Genomic DNA, 25,022 nt, shown 5'->3' with positions numbered 1-25,022 from the left:
GAGACGTCGGTGGTCGAGTTAGAGCACGTTAATCTGTAGAGAAGTGTGTTTTCAGCTCTTAATCCGTCCGCGACAGTTTTACTGCTATCTGTCGAAGCCTTTCCGGCTCCGTTCATGACTTCCTTATCTCTCTCTAACCTTTCTTCACTGACCCTGTTAATTTGTATTTTTACGTCCAACTAACTTTCTTCTTCTTCCTCTACCTCCTCTTCCCCAGCTTCGTCCTCAACTGGCGCCTCCTCCTCCTCAGCTTCTGCTTCTTCGACCTCCTCTTCAGCTTTGTCCTCAATTTCTGCCTCTTCCTCCACTGTCTCTTCTGCCTCACCCTCCTCCTGTTCTACATTTTCTTCCATCTCTGCTGGTTCTTTCTCTTCAGTCTCTTCCTCCTCTTTTTCGTCCACTTCTGTCTCATTTTCCATTTCCTCTCCCCCCTCACCTCCATTTTCTCCTTCCAATTCCCCCTCAGCCTCTTCCATTTCCAAAGCGTCCTCGCCTTCTCCTTCCTCCGTCTTCGCCTCCCCATTTTCTCCACCAGCCTCCCTTTCCTCCTCTTCTTCCTCCTCCTGATGCTGCTCAGTGTCTTCCTCCTCTTTTTTCATCTCGTCATCCTCCACTGCATCTTCCTCCGCTTGATCCTCTCCATGTTCCTCTTCTGCTGCATTCTCCTTCACCTCTTCCTCCCCTCCTGTCTCCTCCTCCTCCTCCTCCTCCTCCTCATCTCGGACTCCATTGTGTTCACTGTTGTGATTCTGCTTGTCTTCTTTCTCAGTTTCTACATCATCCTGGCGTTCGGTCTGTATCATCGTCGTCACAGACGTCTTTCTGACCACTCCTCCCGCCGTTGCTCCTCAGGTGAATGTGGTTGTGGTTGTTGTGCTCCAGGTCCTCCAGGGTGAGTTCAAACTGGAAGCGGTCATGCTGCAGGTGTCTGTCCGGGGGAGGTGAGGGAGACTGGGGCATTGTGTTCAGATACCACTCCCTGTTCTCCTCCAGCGTGTCCAGCAGCTCCTGGGCGTCTGGGTGCACCAGGTCGGCCCATGTCTCCCACAGCGGGTGGACAATGTAGTCGATGAAACCCACCTGGAAATGAAAAAGAGTCAAACCTCAGTCCTTGATAATATTTTGGAAAAAATACTCATTCGCTTTTTTGCGGAGAGTTGGATGAGACAGTTGATGTGATTCTTATTGACATGGGGGTAGTATCAGTCCTCTAACTGACCACACTGCAAGATAGCGCAATGGCAGTTTTTGAGATGTGAAATTTTGACATTTTTGCCATACTATATCCTTGCTTTTTTGGTCAATTTTTTTGACATGCTATATATTATGGTGTTTTGACCATAATTTGCACTTTTTAATGTGATGGCATGTCTCAGCACGCTATGTTATTCTTTTTTGAGGTGTTTTCAGCTGTTTTTGGGACATATAAAATTTTGACAATTTTGCCATACTATAGCCTTGCTTTTTTGAACAATTTCTTGACAAGCTAAATTATGATGTTTTGGGCCGGTTTCTCATGTTTCAATGCGATGGAGTGTCTCAGCACGCTAAATTTATGCTGTTTTTTGACATTTTGACAATTTTGACAATTTTGCCATACTATAGCCTTGCTTTTTTGATCAATTTTTGAACATGCTAAATTATCATGTTTTGGTCCAGTTTGTCACGGTTTAATGCTATGGTGTATATCAGCACGCTAATTTATGCTGTTTTGAGGTGTTTTCAGCTGTTTTTGGGACATGTCATATTTTGACATTTTTGCCATACTATAGCCTTGCTTTTTTGGTCAATTTTTTGACATGCAAAATTATCTTGTTTTTGACCATATTTGCACGTTTTAATGCTATGACGTGTCTTAGCACGCTATTTTATGCTGATATGAGGTGTTTTCAGCTGTTTTTGGGACATGTCAAATTTTGACAATTTTGCCATACTATAGCCTTGCTTTTTTTGGTCATTTTTGGTCATGCTATATTATGGTGTTTTATGACCATAATTGCACGTTTTAATTCTATGAAGTATGTCAGCATGCTAATTCATGCTATTTTGAGGTTTTTTCAGCTATTTCTGCGACATGTCAAATTTTGACAATTTTGCCATACTATAGCCTTGCTTTTTTGATCAATTTTTTGACATGCTAAATTATCATGTTTTGGTCCAGTTTGTCACGGTTTAATGCTATGGTGTGTTTCAGCACGCTAATTTATGCTGTTTTGAGGTGTTTTCAGCTATTTCTGTGACATGTCAAATTTTGACAATTTTGCCATACTATAGCCTTGCTTTTTTTGGTCAGTTTTTGGTCATCCTTTATTATGGTATTTTTGACCATATTTGCAAGTTTTAATGCTATGGTGTGTCTCAGCACGCTAATTTATGCTGTTTTGTGGTGTTTTCAGCTATTTCTGGGACATGTCAAATTTTGACAATTTTGCCATACTATAGCCTTGCTTTTTTGGTCAATTTTTTGACATGCAAAATTATCTTGTTTTTGACCATATTTGCACGTTTTAATGCTATGACGTGTCTTAGCACGCTATTTTATGCTGATATGAGGTGTTTTCAGCTGTTTTTGGGACATGTCAAATTTTGACAATTTTGCCATACTATAGCCTTGCTTTTTTTTGTCATTTTTGGTCATGCTATATTATGGTGTTTTATGACCATAATTGCACGTTTTAATGCTATGACGTGTCTTAGCACGCTATTTTATGCTGATATGAGGTGTTTTCAGCTGTTTTTGGGACATGTCAAATTTTGACAATTTTGCCATACTATAGCCTTGCTTTTTTGGTCAATTTTTTGACATGCAAAATTATCTTGTTTTTGACCATATTTGCGCGTTTTAATGCTATGGTGTGTCTCAGCACGCTAATTTATGCTGTTTTGTGGTGTTTTCAGCTATTTCTGGGACATGTCAAATTTTGACAATTTTGCCATACTATAGCCTTGCTTTTTTGGTCAATTTTTTGACATGCAAAATTATCTTGTTTTTGACCATATTTGCACGTTTTAATGCTATGACGTGTCTTAGCACGCTATTTTATGCTGATATGAGGTGTTTTCAGCTGTTTTTGGGACATGTCAAATTTTGACAATTTTGCCATACTATAGCCTTGCTTTTTTGGTCAATTTTTTGACATGCTAAATTATCTTGTTTTTGACCATATTTGCACGTTTTAATGCTATGACGTGTCTTAGCACGCTATTTTATGCTGATATGAGGTGTTTTCAGCTGTTTTTGAGACATGTCAAATTTTGACAATTTTGCCATACTATAGCCTTGCTTTTTTGATCAATTTTTTGACATGCTAAATTATCATGTTTTTTGGGCCGGTTTTTCACGTTTTAATGCTATGGAGTGTCTTAGCACGCTATTTTATGCTGATTTGAGGTGTTTTCAGCTGTTTTTGGGACATGTCAAATTTTGACAAGTTTGCCATACTATAGCCTTTCTTTTTTGGTCATTTTTGGTCATGCTATATTATGGTGTTTTATGACCATAATCGCACGTCTTAATGCTATAATGTGTCTTAGCACGCTATTTTATGCTGATTTGTGGTGTTTTCAGCTATTTCTGGGACATGTCAAATTTTGACAATTTTGCCATACTATAGCCTTGCTTTTGTTGGTCAATTTTTTGACATGCTAAATTATCTTGTTTTTGACCATATTTGCACGTTTTGATTCTATGACGTGTCTCAGTATGCTTTTTTTTATGCTGATTTGAGGTGTTTTCAGCTGTTTTTGGGACATGTTAAATTTTGACAAGTTTGCCATACTATAGCCTTGCTTTTTTGGTAGATTTTTTAATGTACTAAATTATCTTGTTTTTGGCCATTTTTGAATGTTTTAATGGTATGGCGTGTCTCAGCATAATATTTTATGCTGTTTTGAGGTGTTTTCAGCTGTGTTTGGGACATGTCAAATTTCGACAATTTTGCCATACTATAGCCTTGCTTTTTGGTCATTTTTGCCCATGCTATATTATGGTGTTTTTGACCATATTTGCATGTTTTAATGCTATAGAATGTGTCAGCATACTATTTTATTCTGTTTTCAGGTATTTTTGGCTTTTTTGGGGACATGTCAAATTTTGACAGTTTTGCCATACTATAGCCTTGCTTTTTTGGTTAGTTTTTGGACATGCTAAATTATCATGTTTTGGGTCGGTTTTTCACGTTTTAGTGCTATGGTGTGTCTAAGCATGCTATTTTATGCTGATTTGAGGTGTTTTCAGCTGTTTTTGGGACATGTCAAATTTTGACAATTTTGCCATACTATAGCCTTGATTTTTTGATAAATTTTTTGACATGCCAAATTATCTTGTTTTTGACCATATTTGCACGTTTTAATTCTATGACGTGTCTCAGCATGCTATTTTATGCTGTTTTGAGGTGTTTTCAGATATTTCTGGGACATGTCATATTTTGACAATTTTGCCATACTATAGCCTTGCTTTTTTGGTCATTTTTTGACATGCTATTGTTATAGTGTTTTTGACGATATTTGCACGTTTTAATGCTTTGGCGTGTGTCAGCATGCAATTTTTCTGCTGTTTTCAGGTATTTTTGGCTACTTCTGGGACATGTCAAAACTTGACAATTTTGCCATACTATAGCCTTGCTTTTTTTTGGTCAGTTTTTTGACCTGCTAAATTATCTTGTTTTTGACCATATTTGCACGTTTTAATTCTATGACCTGTCTCAGCATGCTATTTTATGCTGATTTGAGGTGTTTTCAGCTGTTTTTGGGACATGTCAAATTTTGACATTTTTGCCTTGCTTTTTTGGTCATTTTTTCAACATACTATATTATGGTGTTTTTGACGATATTTGCACGTTTTTATGCTATGGCGTGTCTCACCATGCTATTTTATGCTGTTTTGTTCACAGAGCCACCTCTATCATTAAGGACCCCCACCACCCATCTCACGCCATGTTCAACTTTCTGCCTCCTGGGAAGAAGTTCAGGAGCATCTGCTGCAGATACAGCATGATGCTGAACAGCTTCTCCCCAAAAGCTGTAAGGATTGTTCACAGACTGTGTTCACTCCCTTCTCATACACTTGTGCTCACATACAACTCCCCTCCAGCAATACAGAATCATCAGCTTGACGGCTAGTCACCTGTCAAAGTGAACCATCAATGGAAACAGAACACTTTTTCTCTACTGAATATGCCACTTACTTTTTTGTTGCTGTGTGTGTTTTTTTTATGTTTGTTGGCTAGTGTAATAGTGTGTCTGAAATGTCTGGTTGCTTTGGGATCTGATATTGTTTGTCTCTATTGCATTGAGGTTGTTTTTAGCATATTTGTGTTCTTTTTAGTATATTTCTTACTGTTTAAATTTGCAAAGACTTCAAATGCAATGCAATGAGCTGGTGAGAAATGGCATTTAATTTCATTCTGTGAAAGCAATAAAATAAATCTTGAATGTTGAATCTAGATTGTCGTCAATGATCATTAAATCATCATCATATAGGATGTCGTCAACAATAGCACAAAAGTCATACTATAGTATGTCATCCGAAGTTGCACAAAAACGTCATGCCATACAATGTTGTCTAAAATTGCGAAATAAACGTCATAGTATAGTATATTGTCCACAATAGCATTAAAAAAGTCATAGATAGGTATGTTGTACACAACTGCACAAAAATGTCATACAAAGTAAATATTTCACGTTGTTCAACATGCTTTACTATGTTGTTGTCAGCCATTTTTAAGACATGCTATATTACATCATTTTTGGCTGTTTTTTCAACATGGTCTGCTAGAAAGAGTCTCTTGAAACTATAATATTGTTGTTTTCAGACATTCTTTAAACATTAGTTTAAAGTCAAATTTTGACATTTTTGCCATACTATAGCCTTGCTCTTTTGATCAATTTTTTGACATGCTAAATTATCTTGTTTTCGTCCATATTTGCACGTTTTAATGCTATGGCGTGTGTCAGCATACTATTTTATGCTGTTTTTTTAGATATTTTTGGCTGTTTTTTGGGACATGTCAAATTTTGACAATTTTGCCATACTATAGCCTTGCTTTTTTGATCAATTTTTTGACATGCTAAATTATCTTGTTTTGGGCCATTTTTGAACGTTTTAATTCTATGACGTATCTCAGCACGCTTTTTTATGCTGATTTGAGTTATTTTCAGCTGTTTTTGGGACATGTCAAATTTTGACAATTTTGCCATACTATAGCCTTGCTTTTTTGGTCAGTTTTTTGACATGCTAAATTATCATGTTTGAGGACGGTTTTTTAAGTTTTAATGCTATGGTGTGTCTCAGCACGCTAATTTATGCTGTTTTGAGGTGTTTTAAGCTATTTTTGGGACATGTCAAATTTTGACAATTTTGCCATACTATAGCCTTGCTTTTTTAGTCATTTTTTTGACATGCTAAATTATCATGTTTTGGGCCGTTTTTTGCACATTTTAATGCTATGGTGTGTCTTAGCACGCTATTTTATGCTGATTTGAGGTGTTTTTCAGCTGTTTTTGGGACATGCAAATTTTGACAATTTTGCCATACTATAGCCTTGCCCTTTTTTTGATCATTTTTTGACATGCTAAATTATCGTGTTTTGGCACGTTTTTTTGCACATTTTAATGCTATGGTGTGTCTCAGCACGCTAATTTATGCTGTTTTGAGGTGTTTTCAGCAATTTTTGGGACATGTTTTCACATTTTGACAATTTTGCCATACTATAGCCTTGCTTTTTTGTCAGTTTTTTGACATGCTAAATTATCTTGTTTTTGACATTTTTTTTGTTTTTAATGCTATGGTGTGTCTCAGCACGCTATTTTATGCTGATTTGAGGTGTTTTCAGCTGTTTTTGGGACATGGCAAATTTTGACAATTTTGCCATACTATAGCCTTGCTTTTTTTGGTCATTTTTGGTCATGCTATATTATGGTGTTTTATGACCATAGTTGCACATTTTAATGCTTTGGCGTGTCTCAGCATAGTATTTTATGCTGTTTTCAGGCATTTTTGGCTGTTTTTGGTACATGGCAAACTTTGACAATTTTGCCATACTATAGCCTTGCTTTTTTGATCAATTTTTTGACATGCTAAATTATCATGTTTTGGACGTTTTTTTTAAGTTTTAATGCTATGGTGTGTCTTAGCACGCTATTTTATGCTGATTTGAGGTGTTTTCAGCTGTTTTTGGGACATGTCAAATTTTGACAATTTTGCCATACTATAGCCTTGCTTTTTTGATCAATTTTTTGACATGCTAAATTATCATGTTTTGGGACGGTTTTTGCACGTTTTAATGCTATGGTGTGTCTTAGCACGCTATTTTATGCTGATTTGAGGTGTTTTTCAGCTGTTTTTGGGACATGTCAAATTTTGACAATTTTGCCATACTATAGCCTTGCTTTTTTGATCAATTTTTTGACATGCTAAATTATCATGTTTTTGAGGACGTTTTTTTAAGTTTTAATGCTATGGTGTGTCTCAGCACGCTATTTTATGCTGATTTGAGGTGTTTTCAGCTGTTTTTGGGACATGTCAAATTTTGACAATTTTGCCATACTATAGCCTTGCTTTTTTTGATCATTTTTTGACATGCTAAATTATCATGTTTTGGGACCATTTTTTCACGTTTTAATGCTATGGTGTGTCTCAGCACGCTAGTATTTTATGCTGATTTCAGGTGTTTTCAGCTGTTTTTGGGACATGTCAAATTTTGACAATTTTGCCATACTATAGCCTTGCTTTTTTGATCAATTTTTTGACATGCTAAATTATCATGTTTTTGGCATGGTTTTTTTTAGTTTTAATGCTATGGTGTGTCTCAGCACGCTAATTTTATGCTGTTTTGAGGTGTTTTCAGCTGTTTTTGGGACATGTCAAATTTTGACAATTTTGCCATACTATAGCCTTGCTTTTTTGATCAATTTTTTGACATGCTAAATTATCATGTTTTGGGCCGTTTTTTGAACGTTTTAATGCTATGGTGTGTCTCAGCACGCTTTTTATGCTGATTTGAGGTGTTTTCAGCTGTTTTTGGGACATGTCAAATTTTGACAATTTTGCCATACTATAGCCTTGCTTTTTTGATCATTTTTTGACATGCTAAATTATGGTGTTTTGGGCCGGTTTTTTAATTTTAATGCTTTGGTGTGTCTTCAGCACGCTATTTTATGCTGATTTGAGGTGTTTTCAGCTGTTTTTGGGACATGTCAAATTTTGACAATTTTGCCATACTATAGCCTTGCTTTTTTTGATCAATTTTTTGACATGCTAAATTATGGTGTTTTGGGACCATTTTGCATGTTTTAATGCTATGGCGTGTCTCAGCACGCTATTTTATGCTGATTTGAGGTGTTTTCAGCTGTTTTTGGGACATGGCAAATTTTGACAATTTTGCCATACTATAGCCTTGCTTTTTTGATCAATTTTTGACATGCTAAATTATCATGTTTTTGGGCCGGTTTTTCAAGTTTTAATGCTATGGTGTGTCTTAGCACGCTATTTTATGCTGATTTGAGGTGTTTTCAGCTGTTTTTGGGACATGTCAAATTTTGACAATTTTGCCATACTATAGCCTTGCTTTTTTGGTCATTTTTTGTCATGCTAATATTATGGTGTTTTTGACCATATTTGCACATTTTAATGCTTTGGTGTGTCTCAGCACGTATTTTATGCTGTTTTGAGGTATTTTCAGCTGTTTTTGGGACATGTCAAATTTTGACAATTTTGCCATACTATAGCCTTGCTTTTTTGGTCAATTTTTTGACATGCTAAATTATCTTGTTTTTGGGCCATTTTTGCACGTTTTAATGCTATGGTGTGTCTCAGCATGCTTTTTATGCTGATTTGAGGTGTTTTCAGCTGTTTTTGGGACATGTCAAATTTTGACAATTTTGCCATACTATAGCCTTGCTTTTTTGATCAATTTTTTGACATGCTAAATTATCATGTTTTTGGGACCGTTTTTTCACATTTTAATGCTATGGTGTGTCTCAGCACGCTATTTTGTGCTGATTTGAGGTGTTTTCAGCTGTTTTTGGGACATGTCAAATTTTGACAATTTTGCCATACTATAGCCTTGCTTTTTTGGTCATTTTTTGTCATGCTAAATTATGGTGTTTTTTGGCCATTTTTGCACGTTTTAATGCTATGGTGTGTCTCAGCATAGCTATTTTTATGCTGTTTTGAGTGTATTTTAAGCTGTTTTTTGGGACATGTCAAATTTTGACAATTTTGCCATACTATAGCCTTGCTTTTTTGATCAATTTTTTGACATGCTAAATTATCATGTTTTGGCGCGTTTTTTCACGTTTTAATGCTATGGTGTGTCTCAGCACGCTATTTTATGCTGATTTGAGGTGTTTTCAGCTGTTTTTTTGGGACATGTCAAATTTTGACAATTTTGCCATACTATAGCCTTGCTTTTGCCATAGCATTAAAACGTGCAATTATGGTCATAAAACAACATAATATAGCATGTTTTAATGCTATGGCATGTCTCAGCATACTATTTTATGCTGTTTTCAGGTATTTTTGGCTGTTTTTGGGACATGTCAAATTTTGACAATTTTGCCATACTATAGCCTTGCTTTTTTGATCAATTTTTTGACATGCTAAATTATCATGTTTGAGGACGTTTTTTCACGGTTTAAATGCTATGGTGTGTCTTAGCACGCTATTTTATGCTGATTTGAGGTGTTTTCAGCTGTTTTTGGGACATGTCAAATTTTGACAATTTTGCCATACTATAGCCTTGGTTTTTTGATCAATTTTTTGACATGCTAAATTATCATGTTTTGGGCTGGCTTTTCACGGTTTAAATGCTATGGTGTGTCTCAGCACGCTAATTTATGCTGTTTTGAGGTGTTTTAAGCTATTTCTGCGACATGTCAAATTTTGACAAATTTGCCATACTATAGCCTTGCTTTTTTTTGGTCATTTTTGGTCATGCTATATTATGGTGTTTTATGACCATAATTGCACGTTTTAATTCTATGGCGTGTCTCAGCATACTATTTTATGCTGTTTTCAGGTATTTTTGGCTGTTTTTGGGACATGTCAAATTTTGACAATTTTGCCATACTATAGCCTTGCTTTTTTGATCAATTTTTTGACATGCTAAATTATCATGTTTTGGGCTGGTTTTTCACGGTTTAATGCTATGGTGTGTCTCAGTATGCTAATTTATGCTGTTTTGAGGTGTTTTCAGCTGCTTGTGGCACATGTCAAATTTTGACAAATTTGCCATACTATAGCTTAGCTTTTCTTTCAATTTTTTGACATAATATGTAATGTTGTTTTGGGCTGGTTTTGCACGCTTTAATGCTTTGGCATATCTCAGTAGGCTATTTTATGCTATTTTAAGGCGTTTTTAGCTGTTTTGCCATACTATAGCCCTGCTTTTTTTGTCATTTGTTCAACATGTTATATTAGGGTGTTTTTGACCATATTTGCACGTTTCAATGCCATGGCGTGTCTACGCATGCTATTCTGTGCTGTTTTCAGGTAGTTTTAGCTGTTTTTGGGACATGTCATATTTTGACAATTTTGCCATACTATAGCCTTGTTTTTTTGGTCAGTTTTTTGACATGCCATGTTATGCTCTTGTTGATATTTACATGTTTTAATACTATGGCAAGTCTCAGCATGCTATTTTATGCTGTTTTGAGGTGTTTTCAGCTTTTTTTCGGATATGTCAATTTTTGACATTTTTGCCATACTATAGCCTTTTTTCTTTGGTTATTTTTTTGACATGCTATGTTATGTTGTTATTGTATGTTTTTGCATGTTTTAATGTCATGGCTTTGTACAGTGTGACGAATCTCTATAAGTTATAATATGCTGTTTTCAGCCATTTTTCATCAAAATTTGACATTTCTTTGACATACTATTGTCTACTACTGACTCCTGATTGACTAGTGACTACTATGGTATTTTTAAGTATTTTTTTCGACATTCAAAATGATGACATTTTGGCATTTCCTGACTTTTATTTTCTTTTTCTTTACTTTGACTTGACTCTGCAAAGTAAAATAGGTTGTTTTCAGCCATCTTTATGACATGTCAAAATGTGTCATTTTTTCCACATACTATACTAAGCTGTTTTTGGTCATGTTTACAAAATGCTAAATTATGATGTTTTTGGCTTTTTTTGGCTTTTATTCCCACTTTGTATTCTATGACTCGATTCTACAAGGTGTAATAGGTCGTTATCAGCCATTTTTATAACATGTTAAAATTCTAAATTTTTGGACATACTATACTATGGCTCTTTCGGACATTTTTTTCGACATGCCAGATTATGATGTTTTTGGACTTTTATTCCACTTTGTGTGCTATGACGCGTCTCTGCAAGTTATAATATGCCGTTCTCAGGCATTTTTCTGACATGTTAAAATTTGACATTTTTCGACAAACTATACTTCTGGGTTTTCGGCCATTTTTCCGACATGCCAAATTATTACAATTGGCCTTTTTTTTTTCCAATTTGTATATTTTGACACATCTCTACAAGTCATAATATGTCATTTTCAGGCATTTTTTGGTCATGTCAAAATTTGTCATTTTTTAACAAACTATACTATGGTGTTTTGGGCGATTTTTTTGGACATGCCAAATTGTGGCATTTTTCCACTTTGTAATCTATGACGTCTTTCTACAAGCAATAACGTGGTTTTCAGGCTTTTTTCTGACATGTCAAAACCTGACATTTTTTTACATACTATACTATGTCATTTTCAGAAATTCTGTCAACATGCTATATTTTAACATTTTTGCCCATTTTTTCAACATGGTATACAATGACATGACTGTACAAGCTAAAATAAGTCGTTCTCAGCCATTCTTTTTCGACATTTCAAAATTGGGCATTTTTCAACAGACTATACTGTGGCATTTTCGTCCATTTTTTAGGCCTTTTTTTGACATTTTATACTATTAAGTGTGTATGACGTCAAAAACGTGACTGATAAATGAGTCAGGCCGTTATTCCTTGATTTCGACAGACGCATCTGCCAATTTGGATGACATACTATAGTATGCATTTTTCTGCATATTTTGGATGACATACTAGTGTATAACTTTTTTTTGCTATCTTGGAAGATATATTATGGCATAAGATTTTGGCATATATTGGACAACATACTATACTATGACTTTTATGGCACATTTTGAACGACACACTATAGTATGACTTTTTTGGCATATTTTTGACAACATAGTATACTATGACTTTTTTGCATATTTTGAACGATGTATTATCTTTATTCTTTACTTTTTATGCTATTTTGAAAGACATACTATAGCATAATGTTTTTGCCATATTTTTGAGGACATATACTATGCTATGACTTTTTAAAAAAAATATATATATATTTTTGACATCATACTATAGTATGAGTTTTTTGGTATATTTTGTAAGACATGCTGTATTAAGATTAAAATTAAGATTTCTTTTTTTTCATGTTTTGCCTTTTTTATGCTATTTTTGATGACATAGTTTAGCATGATTTTGTTTTATATTTCAGACACTATATACTAAAGTATGACTTTTTGGCATATTTTGAACAACATAGGATAGTATGACTTTTTTGGCATATTTTGAATGACGTATTATTTTATGAATTTTTTATGTTATTTCCGAAGACATACTTGAGTATGTAATTTCTGGCATATATTGGTAACATTATATAGTATGTCTTTTCTGGCATATTTTTGATGACGTACCATAGTATGACATTTAGTAGTACATACTATAGTATGTCTTTTAAATGCAGTTTTGGACGACATACTATGGCATACATTTTTGGCATATGTTGGACAACATAATATAATTTTTTTCATATTTTGGAAGACATAAATTAGTATGACTTTTTATGTTATTTTTAAAATCATACTATATTATGACTTTTTGCAGTCTTGGACAACATGCCATAGTATGTTTATGCACACCATTTTGCATGACATACTGTACTTTGCCGTTTTTGTCCCATTTTGGACTACATACTATACTATGACTTTTTTGGATTCTTCATTCACTTTGGAGGCAAGCAAGAATTTTTCTTTAGAAATTCAGTGTAACACATGGTAAGTATTGATTAGAAATTATTATTTTGTGGTTAAAATATTCCTTTGAGGGCGTCTTATATCAATGACCATATAAAAAAGCAGTAAATTGATGTTTTACATGTGTGTACAAATATTAATTATGTAAACAAATAACTGAAAAATATTCATAATCAGTTAGTGTCTACTATCTGGAGATTAATTTGGAAAAAGAAAAACCCAGTGACTCACTTCATGTTTATATAGGCCACCGAAGGATGTGATTAAACTCAAATGGTCATTTTTAAAGATGCAGTTTGTGGCATTTTTGGCAAATGTATCCGTTAAGAGTCTCTCAGTAAATACAGGATCAATATGTTCCTGTTCCTCTTTGCTTATTCAGTCTTTCTGTTATTTTGTTACCATTAAATTTCCCCCCACACTGCAACATTACAAAACATTGTAGTGTTTGTGGATGACACCAAGAATGGCTTCGAAAAATGTCCATTCCCACTTGTGAAAGTCTCATCATAAACTGAGGGGTTTAAGTTTGAGTTTCAAATTCATAAATCCCAAATAACTATATTAACCATGTCAGATTTAAAGTGGGTGAGAGAGAGCAATTGAGTGTTACCTGACTCTTCTCCACAGAAGCCGTGTGCTTGTCACACATGGCGCTGATCTCCATCCCTCTCTCTCGCTCCTTGTCACCCTGTCGAAAGAACTCCTCCATAATCCTCTCCGTCCACTGTCTGTATAGTGGCAATGTTTTGGTGGGGTTGCTCAGGTCTGCACAGTGCACCATGTTCCTCAGCACCTAAACACAAACACACACACACACACACACACACACACACATACTGTATCACACATCATCTACATATCTGCACAGTGCAATAGATGTGTGCAGATTTTACACAAGACATTTTTGCAGTAGTGACCACAGTCGGTATAAGCAGATGAGTTACCTGTATCCGTTCTGTGTAGTGGTCCAGGAGCAGCACACCAGAGCTGGTCACCTTCTTGGTCTCCACCATGGTCTTCAGGTCAGCCAGAAGGGTCATGTGTTTGGACATGTCTGTGGCCAGCACCTGCAGACAGAGACAGTGAGACAAAACTAAAAAACAAAAAAAAATACACAAAGAGTCACCTACTCTCTATCCTCATCTGTCAAATCAAACCAAAGATAGTGGAAACAAAACAGGCTTTTAATTATGGGATGTGGATAAGATAACTTTTAGCTAAAAAAAAAGGAACTCCCAGACAAAGAGCAACTTTTTAAGGTCTAGTGGAATCTAGCGGTGAAGTTGCAGATTGCAACAAGTGAAATGTCTGCTGTGTGCAAAGCCTGAGGGAGAGCTATAATGGCTATTGCCCTATCTAGAGCCAGAGTTTGGTGTGTCCGTTGTGGGCCACTGTAGCAACAACGTGACTGACTCTGTAGAAGAAGACCTGCTCTGTATGTAGATATAAAGAGCTTATTCTACAACAACAAAAACACTTGTTTTCAAGTGATTATAAACTAATGAAATTGTAGCGATAAATATTATATACCATTTCTGACAATATATCCGAATACCTCCTATACACTGGATCTTTAAGGGCCCTGACACAGTTGACCATTGGTCAGTTTAGGGCTGTCACCCTAGTTTTTTGTCCTGCACTGTTAGCTCGTTGTATTTGGCCGATTCAGCATGTTGAATTGGCACCTGACCTGGTGGAGCCCATTGGTGAATGTAAACATTAAGTGGTATTTTTTATCTAGCAGTTTTGGGTTTTTTTTAAATCCAGTTCTTAAACTTACTGGGAATCCATAGGACACTTAAAGCTGAGACATTTGTCTGTGATTGACATTTGATTTTGGTTTTAACTTAAATTTGCCCCATTGAGATCAAACACCTCTTTAAAATTGTCCTGGTCAGGTTGGGCAGCAACGATGAATTATAGGAAAACCGCATAAAAAAAGATGACGAAATTTTATCTTATGAACAAGATCAGATCTAAACAAGATGAACTTGAACTGTCTAAAATAAATACAATTGCCAATAAAAATCGAAAAAACAAGAACTCTAGAAAACATCACATCCCAGAAACAACACAAAGTGGCACCTTAAATACAAAGTGAGAGCCGCCTAAAACAATAAATATCAAATAAATGAGACAAATCTAAAACTATCAAATGATAGTTGAAGGGAAATTATTTTTCTATAATTCAAATGGGACAGTGTGAGATTTGGCAGAAAATGTCCTGACCATATCGATGACAAGCTTGCGAAGGCTCTGGCGCTGGCGCTTGGTGAGGTTCTGGAAGATGTCACAGTTTTCCTGGTGCAGAAGCTTGAAGCCCACAGCGAGATGGTGGTTCTCCAAAACTGACTCATCATTATACATGAGGGCCAGCTCCGAGTCTGAGCACAGTGGAAAGAGATGGAGGAGGAAGAGGAGGAGGAGGTGTGGAAACAGTTTGTGTGAATAGATCAACTTTTTTGACATATTTTTCTTTTTGTGTGTGCGTGTGTGTGTGCGTGCACATGTGTGTATGCACTCACTGGTGTTGATGAGGAACTGATTGGAAACTCCAGGATGGTCGACATCGTGGATAGCTGCAGCAAACAGAGCGGCGAGGATCTCTAGGTCAGTAAAGACAGCCTAAAAAGGACAAGAAGGGCAGGAGACAGAAGACAAAGTTCAGAGAAAGAGATATTTCCACAAGTTTTTATCAAAAGAAAATCTGTGAGTTTGTCTGTTTATGTAGAATATAAAAAATATGGGGAAAAACACATTTTTTAAAAATATAATGTCCAATACGGTCCCTCTGTAGATGAATCATGATTTTGCTTTCTTAGAAGGACTTTGATCCAAAATCAGCAGCTCATTGTCCTTCTGACTAAAATCATTATAGTGGTTAGCTTTTTATCTATAGGATTTTGAATTATGGCAGAAAATAAGGTGTGCGGCTCACAAACAATTATGCTACTAATACGTTTTGTTCAGTGAGATAAAGCCTGAATACAACAGCCACAAGTTAAAAACCAATTGTAGGCTATAAACAAACGACACTACACTCACATGACTTCAACATCCCTCCCGCAGCGGGGATGTGAAGACACATTCATCATGAGGATGTTCTGTAGCTCATTTAGCCACCTGGTAGCAATTGCTTGCTTTAAGCCACACAAAGAGAAGTTTCAAAATTCACGAGTGAGGTATTTACTGTCGTATTTTATGTTGGAGAACAAAACATGTTAGCTTCTTAAGCTTGTGTTTACCAGAGACCTTGATTTAGGGATCTAACCGAAAACCCATTCAAAAAACCCACTAACTTAAAGAAGAGTGCTGGAATGCTAATGCATCATTGGGATTGGGACTCGTTCCTGGGGCACGCTATGGACAAAACATATACTGCAAAAAACTCATTCTAACAGGCACAGACTACCAGTGATGCACAGACTGATTTTTAGGGTCTGAGCATTTATATTTATTCATAAAAATAAGGCTTGTCACGTTGTGCCATGGGTTAGGCTGTGATCATTTTTCAGCTTTTCAGCATTCATAATAAAGTCATAGTGTGCTGCATTTACTTGCGTTCTAAAAAGAAATGTATTTTTGTCAAAAAAGACAGAATAAGGAGAACTTTTCTGTGACAAACCCAAACTGTCCACTTTCAAAAACAACCAACAGGTGTGTGTTTATGTGATTGTCAACATACATCAAGAGCAGGTGTGGACAGGAGGACATGTGTGGACTGCGTGACATCTGCAGCATGGAGGCTGTTGTGGTACGCTACGTTTCCATGGTAATGGTCCTCCAGGGTCATCACGTAAGTGACAAAAGTGTCAACTGGGATACGAAATGTCTTCAACAGCTCCCGCTCCTGAGAAGGAAGGACAGGAGCCACAACTTCACACACAGGCACCCACATTATGTACATCAGCAAAAAACAGGAAAATAATTTACGAGGAACATGATTTCACAGAAAACACGTTCACACTCGTGTTGTTTACCTGGAAGATGGCATACATGATGCAGCTGAGAGGTCTGTTGTTGGAGAATTCTGCTACTCTGAATATGTTAAAACTCCATTTATCCAGATCCTCTAACTCCTGTTCAAACACACACACACACACACACACACACACACACACAGAAATATAGAGTCCGACATTTATCAACATTTTCAAATGTAAACTTTTCTGTTATTTTAAAGCGTAACAAACAGAGAAGTAGCTCAGAGGTTGTCAAGACCCCGTTTACATGTGCGGTAGAATTTAACATAGGACTAGACAATGAACCAAATTTCCAAAACTAAATGTCCAAATTACAGGCTGAGCTGTGCAACTTCAACCGATGACCTCTATTCGTAAATCAAACCAGCCAATCAATAATTACGATAGAGCTAAAGTGATAAGTCGATTTTTTTGACTGAGAAAACAAAAATAAAAGACCCTTGTTCCAGCTTCTCAGTGTATTTCACAGCCCTAAATTACTTTAGACAAACATTAGAAATGATTCAACATAAGTAAGGAATTATAAAGCATTGCTGTATTTAATGTCATATCATCAAGCCCTGGTTAAACACTCTCTGGTGTCTGATGCCTACCAGCAGACTTCCCTTTCATGTTACTCAAAATAACACTGATCCCTCAGTCTATGTGTTAGCGTGTTCAGTGATATTCTGGAAATATCTGCAACCCACTGGACTGACCGACTAGTCAGTCTAGTTTGGATGGATAGAGATGTCAGTGGAATGCCGTGGAATCTGTTGAAGACATTCATGTCCTCCCCCAGGATTCATTTCTATCACTTCCTAAACTTTTCATTCAGGTCAAAATCAGCCTGCAGAAAATGGCAGCATGGTCGTTCACTCTTAGTGTTGCCATTTGTATTGAGCATAGCTACATCTGATTTATGTACTAGGGGCAGTTTCCATCCCATTTTGGGCTTTCCAAATGTTTGGTTCTACAGACTGGATAAAACTGAAGAATGAGGCACCAAGCTTAAAAAAAGCAGACGAAGGGAATATCAAAAGATTACATCTTCAGGCGAAACAGACAGGAACTGACATTTCAGTACAGTGAGACCATCAACCCTGAAGTGGTTGTCAATAAAAAGTCTTTAAATACTAAATCAGCTTGTTTAATTTCTTTGCTTGTAACTCATTTAGTATGTTGTTACATTTTATTGTGTTTGTTTGGTTTTTTTTATCAAACTCATATCCCACAGGAAATCTCTGTCTTCAGTCTACATGTGACACCAAAAGAGCCTCAGCAGGAAATCCCTAAAAGCAGAAAAATGCAGGGCACACACACACTTTCTCTACATACTTCTGGAAGGAACAAATAAGCCTAAAAAGATGTACAAGAAAAGGTTAAAATCTGCAAAAGACCTGAAACATAAAATGTTATTTTTCTGGATGCACCAAGGTTATTATAGTTAACCAAAACTAAAATAAAAACTAAACCTTAGTAAGAAAAAAAACATTTTGTTAACTGAAATAAAAATAAAAACTAGATTTTAAGGAAAAAAACTGACTGAAACTAATAAAGCTTAACTAAAACTGAAGTTTTTAAACAATGAAAACTACTCTGAAATGAGTGAGTCCAGTCTGGAAACCAACTGAAACTAAAAGAAATTGACAACAAAAAAATAAAAAGTAAAAATACAATCTAATAGGACATACAAAACTATAATACCTCTGGTAGACATAAGATAAAAAATATTATCATTGTTCACAGTCCCAGCCTGAACAGGGATTGATTTGTGCAACTTGTTTTGAAGTGAGTCATAGAAAGAAAAACAGACAACCAGACCTTGGCAAGCTCATCCTCGTGGTCTGTGTTGACACCGAAGCGAGGCATGGAAGTGCTGGAGAGGCTGGAGCTGTGAGACAGTTTCCTCACTCCGCTGATGTGACTCATAGGTTTGTCTTTTAGGGTAGGAGACGGGATTTCCACCTCATTCTGCTTGTCTACAGATTGATGGACAAAAACAATCACACATTAAGAAATGTATTGGTTTTGTGAGACAAAGGTCTTAAACCGTGATGCAGACAGAAGTCAGACTCTGGTCCCACTCACCCATGAAGGTGCTGGAGATGTATTCAGACACCTGGTTACCAGAGCGACTCATCTCTGACAGGTGGGACAGCTCTCTGTTCAGCATCCTCTTAAACTGTGGCAGAACAGGAGCAAAGCAGAGTCTATGATATGCTGGTTCTTTAAATCTTAAAGCTGGAGTGTGGGGCCTTTATACATAAATGATCATCTGCTACATTTACACCCGTGCCAGACAAGTTCACGCCATGCTGATAAAGCCTCTTGCTGCCAGGGGTTTTCTGCTGAAACCAAAAAGTAACAGGTTTTCTTTGACCTGAAGTGTGAACTTTGACCACATCAGTGGAAGGCAACTATGGAGAGGTCAAGTGAGAAATCATCTGACAAAAAAGAGCGTGCATTTATCGTTAGTTCAGGGTTGTTTTGGGGGGTAAAAACAAATAATAACAAATCAAAAGTTTGCAGGCAAAAAATGTAATCCTCAGTTTTGTTATTGCTGTTTATTTCAGTTGTGCATTGTGCAATGCCTTCTGTTGATGATACAACCTTGATTACAGCGGTTCCACTATAAACTGGTGGAAATGCAGGCATGTTTGCTGGATAGCAACACGGTTACAAGAATCCTGAATGAACTGGTTGAAGAACCAGAGCTAATTTAATGAAAAAAAGGAAATTTGTGGATTTGGTGGACGTAATTAAGACTTGAGGTTTAAGATTGCAGTAACTTGACAGAAACAAAACATTGTTCTGCTGAAAAGCGTTGCATTTCCCTGTTTAACATGAATTAGTTTTCAGTCACAGTACAGTTCAGCATAGAGGCATTTATCAATACACAGCATGAAAAACAATACCTCAGAGTTTATTTGCTGAGACAACGATATGTACTGTGGCATGATATTTATAGTTGAACACGGAACATTGCGTAAAGATACATAAAATTCAGCACGCAAAAACTGTTGATAACCTCTATTTGCAACATAAAATGTACATGGTTAGTAATATATTTGTTAACCTGCTGATGTGTTGGTTGGACTGGTTGGTTCAGTGATGTTCACATACCTTGTTGGAGGCCATTTCGCTGACAGAGCGGTGTGTCTGAATGGTCTCAAGCTGGTCCAAGCACCAGTCCAGCTCCTCCAGTGTGTCCAGGGCGAGCTGCTGATACTGCTGGTCTGATAGTGACGCCCTGGGACTGACGCACACACCACCAAGCGGAGACCTCCTGATGATGCAACAGGTAGTTAGACCTACCAACAACTGCAGGTAGCAGCAAGTTAGCATCAGTCTCCTCCTCTTTTGCATCTTTTTGAATTGTTTCCTTTTAAATGTAATTGTAGCTATTCATTATCACTGTCACATGTAGTTTTAAGCTCATACCTGTGGGTTGTGTTTAGCTTTGTGATCAGTGTTTTACTTTCTAGTTCAATCTAAAGATACTGTTACTACAGTCACAAAATGTGTGAATGAATGTGACTTAAAATGCATCCCTATGCATACCGTTTCTTAGGTCCGATATACGGCAGTAAATTCAATTATTTTAGTCGGATTTGTAAAGTCTGAACTACCTCTCTGACTGATTACATACATGACAACATACTATCATAAGAAGAATGAGTTGGTACTGACTTGACTGGTGGTGTGGAGACGTTTGCAAGAATGGTGAAGTTGCTCCGTACCGATCGTAGACTGGCAAGTACCTAAGTAATCACATGTGCCACAGAATATATATACAGAATAATATCAGAGAAATGTCTTAATGGGAGGTTTAAGACAGGAATGAAGTGTTGAAACCTCCAATATTTTACAACAGATCAAAAATGGTGTAAATAGGTCTCTATTTGGGGGAGACCTGAATCATTATGAAGCATTTTACACAATATTTGGTAAAATTATTAATAATTCACTGAAGGGAAATTATTTATCTATTGAGTGAGACTCACTTGAGCAAAAGGTGTGACAATAAAGTCCTCTCCTGTGTGCCTGAGAGTGAGAGAGTTGAAAGTAAGAGAGGAAGCAGAAATGACTAATATTTCTTCTGAAAACATTTGAGTACACACATGCATGTTCTCTCCCCCTTTCACTCATTCATTTTGTCTTTCTCCATGACTCTCACCCTTCACTGGCGAGGGAGGAGTTACGTGAGACCGTCTTGGGCGACATGTCGTAGTCTGAGTCTGAACGGTAGAGGAAGGACTCTCGTCTCTGGCCCTGGAGAAAGGAGGTGTGTAGGGTGAGGCTTGGACTCTGTGAACCCAGCGGGGTGTGACCTGGTGACACACCATTTTCTGCTTCATAACTGCAGCACGAGGAGAGGAGAAAAAGTTTGACAATCAGAGAGAAAACATCCTGCAAAGCCTCTGGCAAGATGTAAAGAAGTTAAATTGTGTACTTGTCAGCGTCTGCTTGTGTGATGGAGATGCGTGGTGGGATGCGGAGAGGAAGAGTTGTTGGACGCGATACGTTACTCAGGACCTCAGGTGAACGAGTCCGGTCTCGAGGGCGGAGCCAGCAGGGTACCTGTAGAGTTAGAAGGGAGGGTTTGCAGATTATAAGAGTCACCAGTTGTTTTGCAGGCCGATAATACACAATACTGCCTCAGGGTCCCAGATACACAGGGGCCCCGAAAGCCCAAGATTCACAAGCTTTTTTCAAAACCGTTCCCTATCACAGAAATAGTACACTATTATGTTTGCAATTTTGTCGCATAGTGTTCGAATTCTCAGTGGTTTATTTCATCTACTATATAGTGCACTATTAAATACCCACAATGCACAGCAGATTTGAGTGTACATACGATATACACTACATTTTACTCCCATATACCGCAATGCAATGTGGTTGTGTTTTTCCAGGGAAAGAAAATTCCAGCATAGTTTCCGAAATCTTGTTAGGTTATTCCCTATACAGTTCGCCATTTAATACACACAACACAGAGAAAAGTGAGTAAGTAGTTTTGTGACGACGATCCATTCAAAACCTTTCAATACAACTTTTGACTATAAAACTATTTGGCTGAGCAAGTTAAATGCATGCAGCGAAGTATTTATTTGTATTTGTATGTATTTTTCCTGCCATTCCACCCCGCCATTGGTTTTTATTAAATTATGTGCAGTATGAAATTCAGTTAACTCAATAACTGAGATCGTTTTGACATTTAGAGGCAACAAACGGTACAAACTGTAAACACACTAAAATCACTGATATCTTCTTTTAAGTTGATATGGAAAACTTGTAAAAACAATAGTTGCCCACTTACACATCCAGCAGACACAGCGGAACATAAACATTTATTTGGAGCTGTGTTATGTCCACCTGGTGAATGCAAGCCCAGTAATTCCACTTAAAGCCCTGTTTTGCTCATCACTGTCTCCTGGGAAATCTAAATGAGTTTTTAGATGCTAAATGCTCCACTGTGTTCCCCAGATATTTACTATGTTTGTCTGCTGTTTGGTGCTAGTGCTTACGATGGGCTTATCAGAGTATTACTATATTACAGTATATATGGTATATCCCTTAACACACTTGCATGCTGCATCTAAACTGTAAAGCTGTAGGCTTCAAAACCACAACAATAAGACAAGGAGTTGGAAAATAATTCTCTCTTCCCCTTTCACATCACACATAGCAAACTGATCTATTGACTAATATAAACATTGATTATTTCAACGTAATTCTATCACAGTGAGCATCAAGTGAGCACATAGTGTTCTCAGTATTATTGTTGCATAGTGAAGCATTTTAAGCACAGACTGATTTGGAAAGTCAGCAATACAACACCTCATAATGACAGAGTAATGCCCAAGCTAATCTTCACTTTGTACAGAAATGAATGGAAGACAGGACAACACAATGAATATTGTGAAACAGCATTGTGGCTTGTGAAATGGCTAGCTTGTTTATAATTTGCTATATAATAGAAAAAATAATTGCCACACAAAAAAATGCCAAATCAAATGGCATGGTCCTTAAATAATATGTTGACATGAGGGAAGGTTAATGGAAGCCCAGAGCTCATTTTTACCCCAGCGTCCCAAGCAGGTTAAAGCACCAGTGCTTCTTTTATATACCTGGAGACTAGACGAGAGTCTTCTGCTCCTCCCTCTGCGTAGCTCAGCCCCCAGTGTGGCCCCGGACGTATAAGAGCGGCTGTAGCGAGATGACTCCGCCTTCTCCCCAGCACCTGTTATATCTGTGTTGTTACCCTGTGAGACAGGCGGGACAGCAGGGGATGGAGACATTAGGCAAGAGAGACATGTTCAAAAGATAACACCTTTTTTCTCCTTGTCATATAAAAATATGAACTGTGTACTTAACAATAACAATTCAGAGTAAGTCATAAAAATAAAAGAACTTGGTCCATGCACCAAACCATGTTGGTTTTAGATATTCAGATCATGATAAGTGAAGAAATGGCACAAAAACACATACCATAAATCATCAGTGTATGTGTGTTTGCATGTTTGTGTTACTGTGTGTGTGTGTTCGGCTGCATGCATGCGCATGTGGCTGTGTGAGTGTGTTTGGGATAAGGCCTCTACAGACCGAGCTCTTAGAGGCTGATCTGCACTGCAGTACCGTAGCAACAAAACACTGGGGGAATGGTAGCAGTTGCTAGGCAACAGTGCCGTGTTGCTTCCATGCTGCGTTTGATGTTGTCCAGACCCAGATGTGGAAAGATGCTCACATCCACACACACATACAGTACACATATACACACATGTATGGGCACCTGCTCCTCACCATAATCAATAAAACAGCACTTGAATAATGCATGGTATTATGTCCGTCAGCCAAGATGTTATTTTTAAAAGAAAATAGCTCATTTACATAGAGCACTCATTTAGCTGGGGCTCATTTACATACAAGACTAAGACTGACTGAGTGGTTCACACTGTGTGAGTGGAGGCTCGGAGGACAATCTGTCCACTCTAACTCTTGCGCGCGTCCTCAGACCTTGACGACAAGAACAAAGGGAGCCTTGGATGTGTGAAAGTCACAAGGTTTGTGTGTCATGGTAAGCATTCAAGAAAACACACACATAAGCACAGTCCAGTGTGACAGTCTGTTCTATCTACTCTCATGGAAACAAGCGACAGAGTTAGTTGATATTCTCAAGTGTATCCCTGATTGTTTATATTCTCACCTCTTCTCCAGTCACAGACAGCACGCTGCGGCTCTTCTTCATCCTGATTGGCTCGTTCTGGGCCCCAGGGCGGAGCGTTCCGGAACCCAGGCAACAGAGCAGGTGGAGAGCCAGGACCGGAGAGGTCAAGGGTCACTGCAAGGTCAAACCGAGGTCAGACCGGGTCACAACCGGCCCCCATTGGAGCTGACTCAGCCAGCCAACCACCTCACTCACACTCTGTCCTCCACACCTCAGTCTTTTGAGGGCTGAAACTGGGTGTCCAACCTGCCGATAGATGCTAAAGGTGCATTTAAGTGCCCCTGATAGGCTACAGGTTCAGTGCGAGGTGGATGACCTTTGTTCTGATGTGTTGTATTTTTCAACAAGCCAAAGGTGGAAGACAGAAAAAAATCTAAATTCTCACTCCATTTTAGTGTAGGCTGCTAGTTTCTGTGAAAAAATAGGTCCACCTACATGTTGTCTTGCTTTGGCCAGACAGGCCAATTGGATATCCAAAACAGAGCTCATGATGTCACTACTGAAGAAAACCTTTTTCCAAGTTTTCGAAAATGTTCATCCAACTTGGAGTATTGTTCGCATGACATTTCCCAGCGATCCAACATGAATGCAACAATCAATAATCCAAATCCAGCTTGTGGGAGACTTTGCACCAAGCGTTTCCTGTCTCAGATCACTTTTCCTTTGTCTGATCGGCTAGTTGAATCCAAATCCTGCATAGGGAGAAGTGTGAGATACAACTGGCCCATTGGTGAAATCAAGAAGTCAAAATTCCAGGTTTGATAATGTACGATCC

General features: G+C 37.4%; 1 protein-coding gene across 1 annotated transcript; it reads right to left on the bottom strand.

Moving 5' to 3' along the window:
* Positions 1 to 777: 777 nt before the first annotated feature.
* LOC121941642 (cAMP-specific 3',5'-cyclic phosphodiesterase 4C-like) lies at positions 778 to 23,321 on the bottom strand. Its single transcript, XM_042484469.1, has 15 exons — positions 23,151 to 23,321; positions 21,473 to 21,600; positions 21,197 to 21,379; positions 21,024 to 21,063; positions 20,710 to 20,780; positions 20,143 to 20,305; positions 19,108 to 19,201; positions 18,841 to 18,998; positions 17,035 to 17,133; positions 16,740 to 16,904; positions 15,580 to 15,679; positions 15,284 to 15,438; positions 13,999 to 14,121; positions 13,665 to 13,847; positions 778 to 1,080 (listed from the first exon to the last, which is right to left on the bottom strand). The coding sequence occupies exons 1-15, from the start codon at positions 23,319 to 23,321 to the stop codon at positions 778 to 780; spliced, it is 2,136 nt and encodes a 711-aa protein (XP_042340403.1).
* Positions 23,322 to 25,022: the final 1,701 nt, after the last annotated feature.

Source organism: Plectropomus leopardus, chromosome 4 (assembly GCF_008729295.1).
Source record: "Plectropomus leopardus isolate mb chromosome 4, YSFRI_Pleo_2.0, whole genome shotgun sequence".
NCBI lineage: Eukaryota > Metazoa > Chordata > Actinopteri > Perciformes > Serranidae > Plectropomus > Plectropomus leopardus.
Note: the sequence above shows the minus strand (reverse complement) of the source record. Positions and strands in the feature narration are given on the sequence as shown.